Source organism: Ambystoma mexicanum, chromosome 14, assembly GCF_040938575.1.
Source record: "Ambystoma mexicanum isolate Mex_15411 chromosome 14, UKY_AmexF1_1, whole genome shotgun sequence".
NCBI lineage: Eukaryota > Metazoa > Chordata > Amphibia > Caudata > Ambystomatidae > Ambystoma > Ambystoma mexicanum.
Window position 1 is genome coordinate 457,296,032 of NC_090940.1, and position 14,346 is coordinate 457,310,377.

At 45.1% G+C, this 14,346-nt stretch overlaps 1 protein-coding gene across 1 annotated transcript in view; it reads left to right on the forward strand.

Annotated features, from left to right (window-relative positions):
* DICER1 (dicer 1, ribonuclease III) overlaps window positions 1-14,346 on the forward strand; it is a 2,611,056-nt gene that overhangs the window by 1,317,285 nt on the left and 1,279,425 nt on the right. Inside the window, exon 13 of the mRNA XM_069637684.1 lies at window positions 6,282-6,357. Within this exon, the coding sequence (XP_069493785.1) occupies window positions 6,282-6,357 (76 nt within the window). The remainder of the gene's footprint in view (window positions 1-6,281; window positions 6,358-14,346) is intronic.

The following is a 14,346-nucleotide window of genomic DNA, read 5'->3' on the forward strand; positions in this document are numbered from 1 at the left end:
CCATTTAATTTTGTACTGCGTACCGTGTACTCTTTGATTTATTCATTAAAAAAAACATACTTTCCACCACTAGATGGCAATGTAGCATTTCTTTTGTCAGCAGCATAGCCTTCTTATGCATGATGGTGAATTTCCAACTGAAAGACCAAATCTGTGACAGCTAAGCGAGCAACACAATAAAGCACGCGCCCTTTTAAAATGTGTTCATACCCATAACGTATGTGTTGGATAAGTTTTACTCTCTTGCAGAGGAGAAAACTAATTTTTACTCTCTTGAAATTGCATTTACGCTCTACTTTGAAAAATCATGCGTAAAATACTCCCACCTCAAAATCTTCTCTGGAGCACTGGTTGTACCCTATGACCAAGACGACCTCACAGACATTTTGGACAAGGGTCGTCAGACTGTTCCCATTTTGCCCTTTCATTTGGCACTACAAAAAAGGGTGGCTAGGAACTGGGAGACTCCAGAGTCTAATTCTGCAGTCGACAAGAACCTCACAAAAAATACCTCCCCTCCAGTAGTGACCATGCATACCTGTCGAAACGCCCCACTCCGGAGAGTCTGGTGGTGCAGGTAGCTACAGCTACTTCTAAACAAGCAGCGTACCCTACCATCCCTCCTGATAGGGACGACAAGCGCGTAGATGGTTGGGCGAGGAAGTTATTTTCTGCAGGGAGCAAGGCACTAAAGGCTACCAACTCCTCCTGTGCCCTCGTAAAATGTTCATATACTCTATGGGACCGTATCTCCATGGTGGCAGAGCACATTCCCGAAGGGGATGAAAGGGACGGCTTCTTAGCTAATGTTAAGGACGGCAAAGAAATCAATGTTCTGAGTCCCTTCAATAAGGATTGGATTCTGTGGATAGCATTAGCATATCCATGGCTACCAGCACCGTTATGCACAGATTTGAGTGGTTGAAGAATTCATGTTTTGCACCGGATGTGCAATCTAGACTTCTCAACATGCCTTTTGACGGGTCTCATCTTTTTGGCAACAAGGCAGACGAGAGCCTTGAGAAGTTGCAGACTTCAAATGCGGTGGCCAAATCTTTAGGTGCCGCTATTAGGCAACTTCAGCCTTTTCGTCCTAGTGCACAACTTTGGAGGGGTAGATCTTTTCAGTACTGCTCCTCCTTTCGAAGGGCGAGAGGAATGGCCTGTCAAAGAGGCCAGGGAAGATTTCCTCGTGGTGGACGAGGTAGAGGTGCAAAGCCAGCTCAAGCAGCAGCCTCCTTACCATCGGCCTCTGCAACTGCTGCCACAAAACCACTTTGAGGTCTTGAGTCACAGTACACCAGTGGGGGGCAGACTGAATCGACATCTGCAAGAATGGTGAGACATTACTTCAGATGCTTGGGCTTTGGCGACTGTAGCCCATGGTTACTGCCTTCCCTTTATAAGAAGACCTCAGAACAACGGGGAACCCACTCTTTGAGGATTCCGGACACGCTCCTTGTGCAAGAGATTTTAACCCTGCTAGAGAAAGGTGCTATAGAACCAGTATCTGTAGCGGAGAGGAACAAGGGATGGTACTCCCCATATTTTCTGATCCCCAAAAAGGATGGAGGACTGAAACCTATCTTGGACTTGGGATACTTGAACAAGTTCCTCAGGAAGGACAAGTTCAAGATGTTCACACTTTCTCAGATCCTCCAGGCCCACCAACTCCGGGATTGGTTGGTGTCATTGGACTTTCGGGTTGCGTATTTTCATGTGCCAATCCATCTCAAGTACAGAAAATACCTGAGGTTCGTAGTTGGAGGTTCTCATTTTCAATTTCGAGTTCTGCCGTTCGGGCTGACCTCCGCCCCAAGGGTTTTCACCAAGCTGATGGTGATAGTGGCAGCGAATCTCAGGAGAGGGGGGGGGGTTCACGTCTGCCCCTACCTGGACAATTGTCTGATGAGGGCACATTCTCTTGAACAAGCCCTAGATCATCTTACATCCCTGGGAAAGAGCTTGCCACCCAAGGTGAGGGCTCAAAACATTCCTCAGGTGGTTACCAAATTTCAGAATCTTCCGGCCTTCGACTTTTTGAGGTTGCTCGGCCTCAAGGCATCTTGCGTTTTTCTGGAGCCAGAGGCTCGCCTGAGAATGAGATCCCTCCAATGGGCTCTAAGAGCACAATGGTCTCAGTTCTCGGGAAAGATGTCGGACCGACTTCAGATTCCAACCAGAGTCTCAGAGTTTATTTTGTGGTGGGCTTGCGAGGAAAATATTCTGAAGGGAGAACCTTTTTGGCAACCATGGCCGGAGATTACGGTAGTGACGGACGCCTCACTCACGGGGTGGGGAGGCCATGCCAACGATCTGAAGATCAGCGGTTGTTGGTCTCCATCTGAGTCCAAACTACACATCAATCTTTTGGAGCTCAGAGCAATGAGACTTGCGCTGAAGGCTTTTCTACGCTCTGTATGTGGAAAGAAAGTCCTGATAATGACGGACAACACAGTGACCATGCATTGCCTCAACAAAAGAGGAAGTGTAGGGTCACTACTGCTGTGCAGAAAGGCAATGCAGCTCTGGTACTGGGCAATTCAAGAAGGAATCCTCTACCTGTCGGCAGTTCACCTAGCTGGAGAGGAGAACACGGCCGCAGACGCTTTGTGCAGGCAGAGCACAGTCTCCCACGAGTGGGAACTAGCTCAGGAAGTCCTTCAAGAAATCTTCACCCTTTGGGGAACCCCTCGGGTAGATCTGTTCGCTAACGGGGTCACCCGGAAGTGCGAAAGATATTGCTCCAGGGAATTTCCTGAGAGAAGAGCTCTATGAGACGCGTTCGTAGTGGACTGGGAATTTCCACTACTGTATGCGTTTCCTCCAGTCCCCGTCATTCCTCATGTGATCAGGAGGTTGAGAAGGTTTCGGGAAATGCATTATCCTAATTGCTCCGGATTGGGCCAGGAGGACGTGGTACCCGAGCCTTCGGGACATGTCCATCTGTCCTGCAGATAAGTCTTCCACAAAGACAGGACCTTCTTTCACGAGAGGGTGTTGGGTTCTCCATCCAGAGGTCAAGACTCTCAACCTTCACATTTGGTTTTTGAAAGGAGGCGATAGAAGGATTGGGACCTCCCGGATGACGTAATGGAGGTGTTGCTTTCGGCCAGAAGACCAGCAACAAAGTCTTTGTACCGTTGCCGTTGGAATAAGTTTTGCAACTGGTGCAGGGAAAAGAATGTTAATCCTTTTCTATGTAAACTCCAGATGTTTTATCCTTTCTTTTATGTTTGGCTAATTTGGGCCTTCAGGTTGGTACCAATAAAGGCTACTTGGCAGCGCTATCCATGTTTAAGTGCTTGTCAGAGGAATGCTCAGATTTCAAAATACCACTGGTGATTCAATTCCTGAAAGGGGCTCACTAATGTGTTCCCTCCATCTCCTTTCCAGGTTCCAGTTTGGGACCTTAATCTGGTTTTGAAATTCCTCATATGTGCTCCATTTGAACCTATGGACTCATGTCCGTTGAGGTTATTAACATTTAAGACAATTCTATTGGTTGCTCTGACATCAGCCCGCAGAGTGAGCGAGTTGCAGGCACTTTCATCCAAGCCACCCTTTACCACCTTCTACAAGGACAGGGTTGTTTTAAGGGTCAAACCCTCCTTTTTGCCCAAGATAATTTCGGACTTTCATGTAAATCAGATAATCGCTCTTCCTTCCTTCTATCCTCCTCCTCATCCTAGTAAGGAAGAGGGGAGGCTCTATAGGTTGGACCCTTAGAGAGCGTTAAGCTTTTACATCTCCAGAATGTCTAAGTTGAGAGTTGAAGACCATCTTTTTATCGGTTATACAGGACACAAGCTAGGTCAGGCTGTTTCCAAACAGATCTGGTCTAGGTGGATAATTCTCACTATATCAGAATTTTAGACTGGCAGGTAAAGACCCTCCTGAAGGTTTAAGAGCTCATTCCACCAGGGGCATGGCTACATCTACAGCCCTTCAGAGGGGTGTACCAATAAAATAAATTTGTGAAGCGGCAACGTGGTCTTTCATACACACGTTTATGAAACACGATTCCCTGGATTACTCCCTTGGCCAAGATGGGTCTTTTGGCAAAGCAGCCCTTCATTCTATTCTTGAAAATTCATGAATTCCAATACTACTCCCTCCCCCAAAAGAACGTAATACCGCTTCAGGAGTCTGTCAAAGATGAGGAATACTTGGGAGGATACAATCCATTCGAAGAACAAGTTACTTACCCCTGGTAACGTTCTTTCGACTGGATGTTCCTCCCACATATTCCTCATCGTCCTTCCATCCTACCACGCAGTAGAATTTACTGTGCTATTACAGCTTCTGTTCCATCAAGGCCAAGTACAGTCACTCCCGTGTTTTACGGGTATCTCTGCTGATAGAGGAGGGAAAAACAGAACAGGGGCCAACGGCCGCTGTGCGTGCTATATATGCCTTCAATGACATCAACCTCGACGTTGGCCTTCGAGGGACATCGACTTGATGCCATCGACGCACAGTGTCATCTGTCGAAATTATTTTCCCGAAGCAGCTGACAACAGTGTCAACAATGAGGAATATGTGGGAGGAATATCCAGTCGAAAGAACATTACCAGGGGTAAGTAACTTGTTCATCTACAACCCCCAATGCGAGCAGAAGCTGCAAATGCTCTGTGAACATTGCTTACGCACTGCAGACGCTCATGGGAACATGGGCACAACTAGGGCAAACACGTGGACACAATTTAATTTTCCAACAAAATTCTTACCTCCCCTACCATGCCTCATCCATTGCCTCCAGGTAGGCAGACCTATTCTATGCTCACAGGACTGTTTCCCATGAGGTTTGGCAGTGGCCACTCAAATCCTGCCCCAAGCTTCTTACTAGACCAAGACTCCAGGTACCACTGCAGCATCTCTACATCTTTCAGCATGCATCACACAGCATTAGTTCTTCATAAATGGGCACCCTGTCTCTTACCCTCTGTCATGCGCCATATTTGCTGATGGACATGGGGGCAAGCTAGTGCGCTCTGCGAAGCACCACACATTAGCAGGCACTTAATTTGAAAACGCCTTGCATTTCTCAACATGCCCCACTCTGCTTCCTGCATTGAAAACTATGCCCCTCATAATATCTTCTATTACAGCAGGCCTAGGATTTCAAAATTCATCTGACACTGATGCACTTTAATTCAACAGTCCCTTCTTGCTCCCACCCAACAAGGACGCCATCAAGCATTGCAAAAGTCACAATGGCCACAGTCCTTCACACATGTAACTCATATAAGTGTATTGATGTAGGCTAAACCATGCACTTTGCCCTTAAGTGCATGCACAGTGTCACAGTAACTTATGTTCAACAATGCTGGGTGACACATGAAATAGTCTAGGTTTTTCCATGAGACTAAAACATTTCTTTGCTTGGCTGAATTGGACTTGCTTATCCACTACATCTTTGCTAAAGTCTTGGTAAATTAAGATTCTTTTCTTTGATCCACTTATGAAACTTTTATTTTTCTTATTAGACAATCTTTGGGATGTTACAGCAGAAAGTGTGCTTCATACATTTTCAATTTTCTTTGGCCCTGTGTCAAATTAGATCCATCACAACACACTTTTCCCCCTACAGGTTCTTCAAAGCCAAGTTAGTCAGTGAGTTTGGATGCAGAAAGGCTTTTTATAGTTACAAGCTGAGATTCGCAAATTATAGACAGTAGGCCCTCAAAAGCTTCATTAGAAAAGGCCACAACCACCTTTTCCCTCAAAGCTGTTCTCAGAATGAGTTGTCGGTGCTATTTCACATGCACGTAAGCTTTGTCCATCGACTTGGGTCAAAAAGACCTGAAGCAGTAGGGCGGCTAGGGTTAATGGAGGCTGGAGAGGCTGCTTGCGCATATGTTGCCAGCACCATATTTTGTGAACCTTGGTCATCTTTACTTTTTACTGTTTGGAAGAATAAGTTATATGATCAGACATGATTTGCAAAAACCATATCTGCATGCAACTGTAAATATCGAAAAATACATTAATTTAAAGGGAAGTATGTAAGCAGTATTTGTTCATAATAAAGAATTGCCAAACACATATGCTTTTGTCTACAATCTGTACATGGTTTTCTGGCAAAATGAAAATAGCGCAATTAAATGGGAATGTTCAGAAACCGATCTGCTTGGTGTTGGTGACACCTTTGAAAAATCTGTTGAATTTAACATGTGTATAGGTAAGCTAGTAAAGAGGCCAATTCTGAGCCGTTTTAAGCTTCAATCCTTTATTTCTTCAGAAAATAATAAACTCATCAGTTGCTCATGTTTTTGCAGGGACCAGCAATGACATGTGTAAGACTGGCAGAAAGAGTCGTGGCCTTAATTTGCTGTGAGAGACTGCACAGAATTGGTAAGATTTGCAAATAAATTAGCTTTAGAAATATCTTGCAGTTCCTCTTGTTTACAATGATAGAAAACTGCAGGAGTTGTATAAAATGTTATTATATGTAAAATATGTATTTGTTTTTATATTCAAATATCTTGCTTTTTTCACTTTTGAATGTGGCAGCAGTGTGCAATGTACGTAGCTGTAACGTGATGAATCCTTCGGATCCCTCACTGTACCCCTGTCTGAAGTCTCTCGGGAGGATAGCTCAGGGGCAACATGCTCGCCTTGGAAGCAAGACGATGTGGAGCACCACAGGTTCAATCCTCGGGTCCGCGCTTAGAAACCTCTGGGTATTAAGCGCATTAGTAATAACATATCATATATCATATCCTCCCAGGTGGCCAAGGAAAGACGGATGCTTCCTGTTCCTGAGCTTGGGGATGGTGTACTGCAGGAGGATCACCTGGGAGGAGTCGGGGCCCAGGGTGGTGAAAGGATCCTGTGGGATACGGCACGGTAATCTCCTTTCTTGTACCCCAAAACTTGTAATTCGCCTATTGTCATTGTAAGGTATCCAAACCCCATGTTGCGTTCAGAGATATGGACAAAGTGGGTGCAACATCTTTAACCACTTTGTGTAAGGAGGAACTGTTATGCCTTGCATGTATAACAATCCCTGTTCCCCCCAAAGATACAGAGAAAGTAAATCTATGAATAGTGACATAAAAGAACTGCCTTTTCCTTCTGTGATAAAACCTGATTTAAACATATGAACACGCTTAACAGCCCACACCTGAGGGAGGCTGGGAGGCTTAAAAAAGCTCACTCAGGTGCAGGCCATTGGTCGTGGTTGGAGGAGGAGTATTAGTTGTAGTAGCAGCAGAAGCAGCTGTGGCAGGAGGAAGTGGCAGAGGAAAGCTTGTTGCTTGCAGAAACCACAGAAGTGGGAGGAATGGAGGTTCCCTGGGATTTGCTTTCTGTTTATTCCAGTTATTATTCCTGAGTTGGTCCTGTTTACCCAAAGTCTGGATTGCTGAGGTTGCGCAGTGGGAAATGTAAGGCTTGAACGCCCTCCCATCCTCCGTGAACATGATTGCAGAGCTTTCGCAGTGAGAGGTGTGCAGCAGACTGAGCCTGGAGACTGGCGTGCTCCGGGGAGTCGTGGCAGACTCTGTGCCTGAGAGGTGGGACCAAAGGTAGCTTGAAGCAAGAAGTGTGTCCGGTCGAGAATAACCTCGTAGCAGATGTCCTGCAGCCTATGACCGTGGCCAAGAAGCTGCGCGTTTCCAAGCCTTCAGGCATCGCAGGCTGGCAACTGTAGCCAGTTACTTTTCACTCGCAGGCGGGCAACTGTAACCATTTGCTTTTCATTTGTGAAGGAGTGAAACTGACAGAAGCTAAACAGAGCTTGTCAGACATTGGAGTGTAACATGTGTAGCACTCGTGTATCAAGGAATACAAGTTTTCAAACATTATGAACAGCTTTAACAACCTTAATAGTGGTGGAGTGTATATAAAGGTGACCAGCACGAAGACCAAGCTCAAGTAAAGCCGCAATAACATAGTATCTGGTGAACCCAAGTGTTAAAACCTAAATATTGTGAATCCAAGACAACAAACAAGCATTACCTTAAGCCCATAACTGAACATTCATTGGCATCACTCAAAGAAGGTTAAAGAAAGATTTTCTGTGGAATTGACTGTTGATACTAGAAGAAAAGGGGCTAGCAAAATATATTTGAAGGTAAAGCTTGTAAATGAATGACTGTGATGTACAAAAACCAACAGTTAGTCATGAATTCACATTGCAAAAGCCAGTAGAGGTTTTTGAGTCAAAAACAATTGGTGGGTGGCTTAACAAAAGACAAGAAGAGTTGAAGAACAGCCCTAGGAGAAAGCTGGCGTTAAGAAAAGAGGCATTGCCTTTTTAACAGAATCAAAAGGGCATGGGTATAAATCTTGTCTTTGCTGTATAATTGCGAAGGTTGTTTACAACTGTTTAGAGCTGAAGAAGTAGTAACCTCTAGAAGTATCAGTGGGCCCTGAGACTTTGGAAGTAGTAAAATTGAAGCACTGTGAAACTACATGGTGTATCATTGTAGAAGTTAGGTCTGGCAGAAGAGTGAACCAGACAGAAGTGAAAGTAGAGGACTGGGTGTGGACTGCTCCGGTAGAAGTTGAACATTCTGCAAAGTTTCTTTGTTTCATGGTGCTGAGGGGGAAGCACTGTGAAGAGGATCCGATTCTGACCTATTTGTACTTGAGTCTCAACAAAAATTATCCTGACAAATAATTCATTTTGTATTGTCTAAAGGAACCTTGAACTATTTACATTTCCTGGAGAGAGAAATCCTTTCTATGTTGAACTGTGGAGTATTGGGAGATGTTTTTTCTTTAACATCCTGACTTTATTAAGAACTGCGTTGGGACTCTGTTTCAACCCTGGATTTCCTTGCTGTTTTGTGTTCAGCCACAGAATTGCCTTTGCCTTAAAGCCTGGGGAAGGAAAACTCGCTCAGGTTACAATTATAGACTTTGAAAACACAGTGAATATAAGTATTTATTGTTGTTTATGTTTATGTACAAGTGCGAGGGTCAGAAATGTTAGACGCACCTCGGAAGTACTAGGAAGTACTGTTGTGCTGTGCCGGTGTGCCGAGGACGTTCTATGAGCGAGGACTTTGCTGAGGACTTTTGAGGATTTTTTATTTGGAAAGGCGCTGTATGCACAAGAGGAAGGAGCTGGGAAGCGAAACGCTGGTCACTGGACTGCCACTACCAGAGTAAATATTCGGAAACATATTATTTGCTTCTTGTGGATTGTGGCCGCGTTTTGGGACTGAGACTGGTGCTTGGGAGGGGGTGTGCTCACCACGTTAACTTGAGTTACTAAGTGTTATTCTGTTCTCTTCTCCCTAGATTCTTTGTTGCGTGACCTTTGGGACCCTGCCCCCCGCCTGCTCGCCCTCTCTGCCAGCCAATATAGCATCTTGTGCGTGCCCATCCGCGCGCGCACCTCGGAACTACTAGGAAGTACTGTTGTACTGTTAGGCTGGGAGGGCGTGGGGTGAGGGAGGTTTCTTGTTTACTTATGTGGGGTACCCGGGTAGGCCGCATTTAGGGGCCACCGAACTGAGGGGTGATTTTGGGAATGCTGCGCATGATCAATATTGTATCTTGGCAAGTAAGTGGGGGAGTGAGGGGGAAAATCTGAGGCACTATATTGACCTGATGTTTTATACTGGAGATTGTGCTTCGGCAATGTGGTATTCCATGCTATAGCAGTAAGGAACAACTGTTTGGAGGCAGCCCTTATGGTTTTGTGATTTCTAACAAACCTGGGGCATTAGAAGTGCCTCTGTAAGTGGCTATCGCGTTGCTTGGTGTGGTGCGGTTGTGTGAGTTGCTTTTGAGTGGAATATCTTTTGCTTGATTTCACTCAAGTTCTGCCCTGCTTGCTGTTTGTAAGTTCCGGACTTGATATTTAGTAGAATTCTTACTGCAATTGTACGCCAAATTAGGTATAGTTATCTTGCGACTCTAGGCACTAAGGGGTGTATTTCTGAATCGTGCTAGTATGGTTAATGGACTGATGTTAGGGAGAATTCTCTGTTGAGGCTAATTTCCCAAACCTAGTGAGTCCCCCCAGCAGCTTTGCTGGATTATTGGGGTTTATTTTTTTCTCCTGCTAAGAGTGAGACTCTTTTTCTCCCACTCTTAGACATGATTTGAGATATCCTTTGACTTTGTAATGTGTTTGATGGGCTATGGGGTCTTTTACTCCATAGGGTTTCATGTGTTTTTGGTAAGTTTGTTACACAGCACCCTCAGTGCAGTCATAGTGACCCCCAAACATAGACTCCATACCCTGGGACTGACTTCTGTCTCCCAGGGCATGTAAAGTCACCAATGACTTTACTAGTCTTAAATTGTGAACAGAACCAGTACAAACCATCATATTGTGGAAGTACTGGTAGGGGTAATTAGATTGCCCCTGGGTCTGTTTTTCGAGGGGGCACTGTGCAGTCCCCCCTCATCGAGTTTCTGGCTGGTGGCAGTGGTTACCACGCGAAATATTCAACCGGAATATTTCCTATGGGATTTTCCCATTCATTTTAAACACATCACTTTTTTGGTGCAATGTTAAAGATACCGCCGGGTTATTTATTTAATATTTATTCCCCGGTTGGGTCTTTTTGCCAGGACTCGGTTTTAAAATGGCGTTTGTGTTCGCCTCTGTAACTCCAACCCAAGTCGAGCCCTTTGTTCCACTTTTGGCGGGCTTCTGCACAGAAGCCACCAAAAGTGGTCCCACTCTGTCTGGGTCTACGGGATGTGTGGGAGGGGGTTTTTGGCACCCTGGACTGAGTTGCCTCAGCAACTCAAGTCACACTCTTGTGTGATTGGCCCAGTGGTGAACCGCCCAGCTCACCACTTAGCATGTTTGAGTGACAGCTAGGACTGATGAATGGGGGTTTTCTGCATAAAAGCAGAGCTTTGGGGACTGGAACTTCAGAAGTCGCCACAGGACCAAAGAATCCGAAGAGGGAGAAGCTGAGCCGACCTGCAACCACGACACCACCGGTGGAGCCCTGCTGAACTATCTCACCACTTCCCGACGACAGAGAAGATCTTCATCCCGGAGAGTCTTCTTCCTCTGAACTGGTGGGGATAACCAGTTTGCCCTCTTTTTCGCCTTCCTGGATCGTCTCGTGGTCGAATCGCCCGTGCCAAGCACCCCGGCGGCCGGATAGCCACGCTTCACCACTACCGCGAATAAAAGGGTAGTACCTTTTTACGGATTAACTCTGCGGCTGGTTTCTTCCCTGGCAGTGCAACGACCTCCAGCTTTCCTCCATGTCGAGATCTTCTCTTCCCCTCGACAGAGCACCGACTTGCACCCGCTGCCAGGAACAACTGCCCCCGCTAGAGCTTCCTCACCATTTCAGGTACTGTGTCCCGCCTGGTCTCCCTTGCAACAGACTCTCTATCATGGGTTGACCTGGGACCTGTTAACTAACTTTTTCTGAACTGATCCAACTCTTTTTGAACTATCTGCAAAGACTTTTAAAGTACAATTCAACTGTGTGATCCTGGACACATTCCGTCTTGCTCTCTCCCAGAGTGGGCCTGGCCTATGAACTTTCTTGCTTTACAGTAGACTCTGCCTTTCCTGACTTGCTGTGATTCTTTAAAAAGTGTTGGTATTGTGTACTTTCCTAATTCTGCCTTTTCCCTCCCTTTTTAATTAACTTATTGGAGTGCCATCTTAGGTTAAGCGCTCACCTCTGTCTGAAAATAAGTGGTGTTTTAACTAAGACTTGTTCAATAAGTAATCAGGGATGTATATATATTGATAGTGACTGGGTTTGAACCTGCTTGCCATATTAGTGTTAGTGTTTTTTACAAGTGTGTTTTTAAATAAATAATTATATACTTTTATACCAAAGCTCTGGTCAGTGTTTGCTTGTACTACTGTATCTCTTTACCTATTTTGTATACTCTATATACTGTCTAACTCTTCTTGAGAGAAGCCTGGCTGCTCAGCCACAGCTACCAGGTAAATCTGGGTGGTACAGACTGCTACCAATTGGGGTTACTGCCAACACCTGTAGTCCTAAGGGAACTGCACAGGTTTCTGCTTAACAACTGAGAAGTGGTAGGAAGCTCGCAGGGGTGGGTGTTTCGAACGCAGTAACCATGGAACTGCCAACCGAGGGATCCCTTTATGAGGATCCATTGGAGCAAAGTGCTGCGCAGGATGAGGTGGCTAATTTTGAATGCAGCGAACATAGCATAGTCAATATACCGATGTTACAGAGTATAAATGAAGGAGGTGAGGTGGTATTGGATGTACTTAAGCTTGAACAGCAAAATGGAAGGGCGTCTATTGCCTTTGCATCCTCACCGATCAAATTCAATGTGAAAGAGGTTAATGATTACTCTATGCCTAATTGCCTGGGTCACACAGTGTCAGAGCTTGATGAGTGGAAGAGGAAAAAGTTGGACACTGGTAAACTATCTAAAAGTGTTAGGGAAGGTCTGAATGATTGCTCTATCCTTGGTCCAACAATAGAGGCAGAAGTGGGTAGAAGAATGAGATTTTTCCTGGGGCCCTCAACACCTGTGTCAAAAAGAGCAGTTGGAAGAGAGGATGTCCACATCCATAGTTTGCCTGTGCAATGCAACCGCAGTTATCACTGCCTTTAAGGGGCGCGATTGAAGGCATGATAGGGAATGAGAACAAAGATGAAACAATATTGTTGGTTGATCCTGTCCATCCCTGGCTCACCAACAATCCTTTCACAAATCCCATTGAACAGATCGATCTATTTGCAGCAAATACAGGTACTCGCCCAAAGGTGGGCATACAAGTAGATGTTGAACAGGATGAAGTGTTGGATTTACGTGTCCGGGAAGACCCAGGGTTTGGTGAAGATTTTCCGGTCATAACTAGAATTTCGGATCTGCTAGAAAAGGGTCACGAAAGAACCCGTTGTGAACTGACAGATCTAAGACCAACTTTGACGGAATTGTTATGTAAGATAAACAAAGTAGAGGGGCTTCTATTTACTTGTGATGTAGTATCCTCACTGATAGCGGGCAATGGAAAGGGGAGTATCTCTTAAGGATTGCTCTACACAAACTCCTGGTGACGAAAGAATGGTAAATGCAGTAAGCAGAACCTTTGCTGAAATGGCGGCAACACCTATAGGTATTTATCAGAACCCGCAGGTGAAAGTTAACACTTCAGTCATGGATTCAATAGGAGCCTTGGCTAGTGCTATACAACGGATGCAGTGTGACATTGAAGTGGATAAGGAAGCTATTCTGGACGGTGGTAAGAACGGGATTGAGTACCCGCTTTCACCGGAACAGGATTTGATGCCCGAGAGGGAAGTACCTGATAGTCCATCAGTGCTTTTGGAATTAATTGATCTGTCTGATAATAAAAAGGAAGGAATGGATGGGTTTATGATGAACTCTGATCTTGAAAGTGAGTGTGATAAGCGGGCTGTCGTGCTGACAATGAGGGAGAGAAGAACCATAGCCCACGCTCAGAAAAGGGAGGCGAATAGTAATAAGTCTAGAAATGCGAAGACAAAAATCAGCTAATGTGCAAACAGGGGATATTGGGGAATTCGCAAGTGCTGATTCAAGGAAAACAGTAGCGCAGAAACAGGAGGAGGAGAATGGTATTGATCTCCACCAACTGGACGAAGAGTCTAAGGCGCACCTAGTCCTTCTCTCAGAAGATCAAGAAAAAGTTCCCTTGCATCCTAAGAAATGTACACAAAAAACTAAACATATGAATGCAGCAATTGGTCACGATGGGGAGAGGAATAGAAATTAATGCAATCCCCATCCTCAGAAAAAGGGGCAGCTTGCACCCATTGGTATTGGTACCTCGGGGGTGCAAACTGCGTTATCGCAATTTTACCCAGTAAATAACAAAAAAAACAGAGAAAAAAAAACATGAAACCACCTAAGGATATCAATCATTGCAGTAACGAAGTTGGAATGAGTGAGCAGACAGAGGAAGATGTGACAAAAGGAATGGTGGGTAGTATTAATGTAGGTGAAGTTGTGAAGTGTGATGCTGTGGATGAAGAGGTGGTGGTAGCCCCTGAAGTGGAAAGTGGACCAAGGAGCAAGTCCAAGAAGCAATCCTTAGGTGATACGATAAATCCTAGCGCCAAAGTGGATGACAATAAGGAGAATGTTGATCAAGAGGTGTGTAATGAAAAAAATCTACTAGGGTCTGGTATAAAGAAAGGGATCCACAAGGGTAAACTGGTCTCAGGAATGCCAGTTATTATGGGATGGGAGAGTGATGTGCAAATGAATGGTAGATCTAGCTTGAATAGAACATTTATGTTGAAAACCTTTCAAGCGATTCCCCCTCTAAGAACCCTGCGCTCGGATGATCTTGACTGGATAAGGCTTGCTACTAACTTTAATCACTGTATGTTATGTGGCTTCCAGTCTATGATTATCATGAAGATGTTT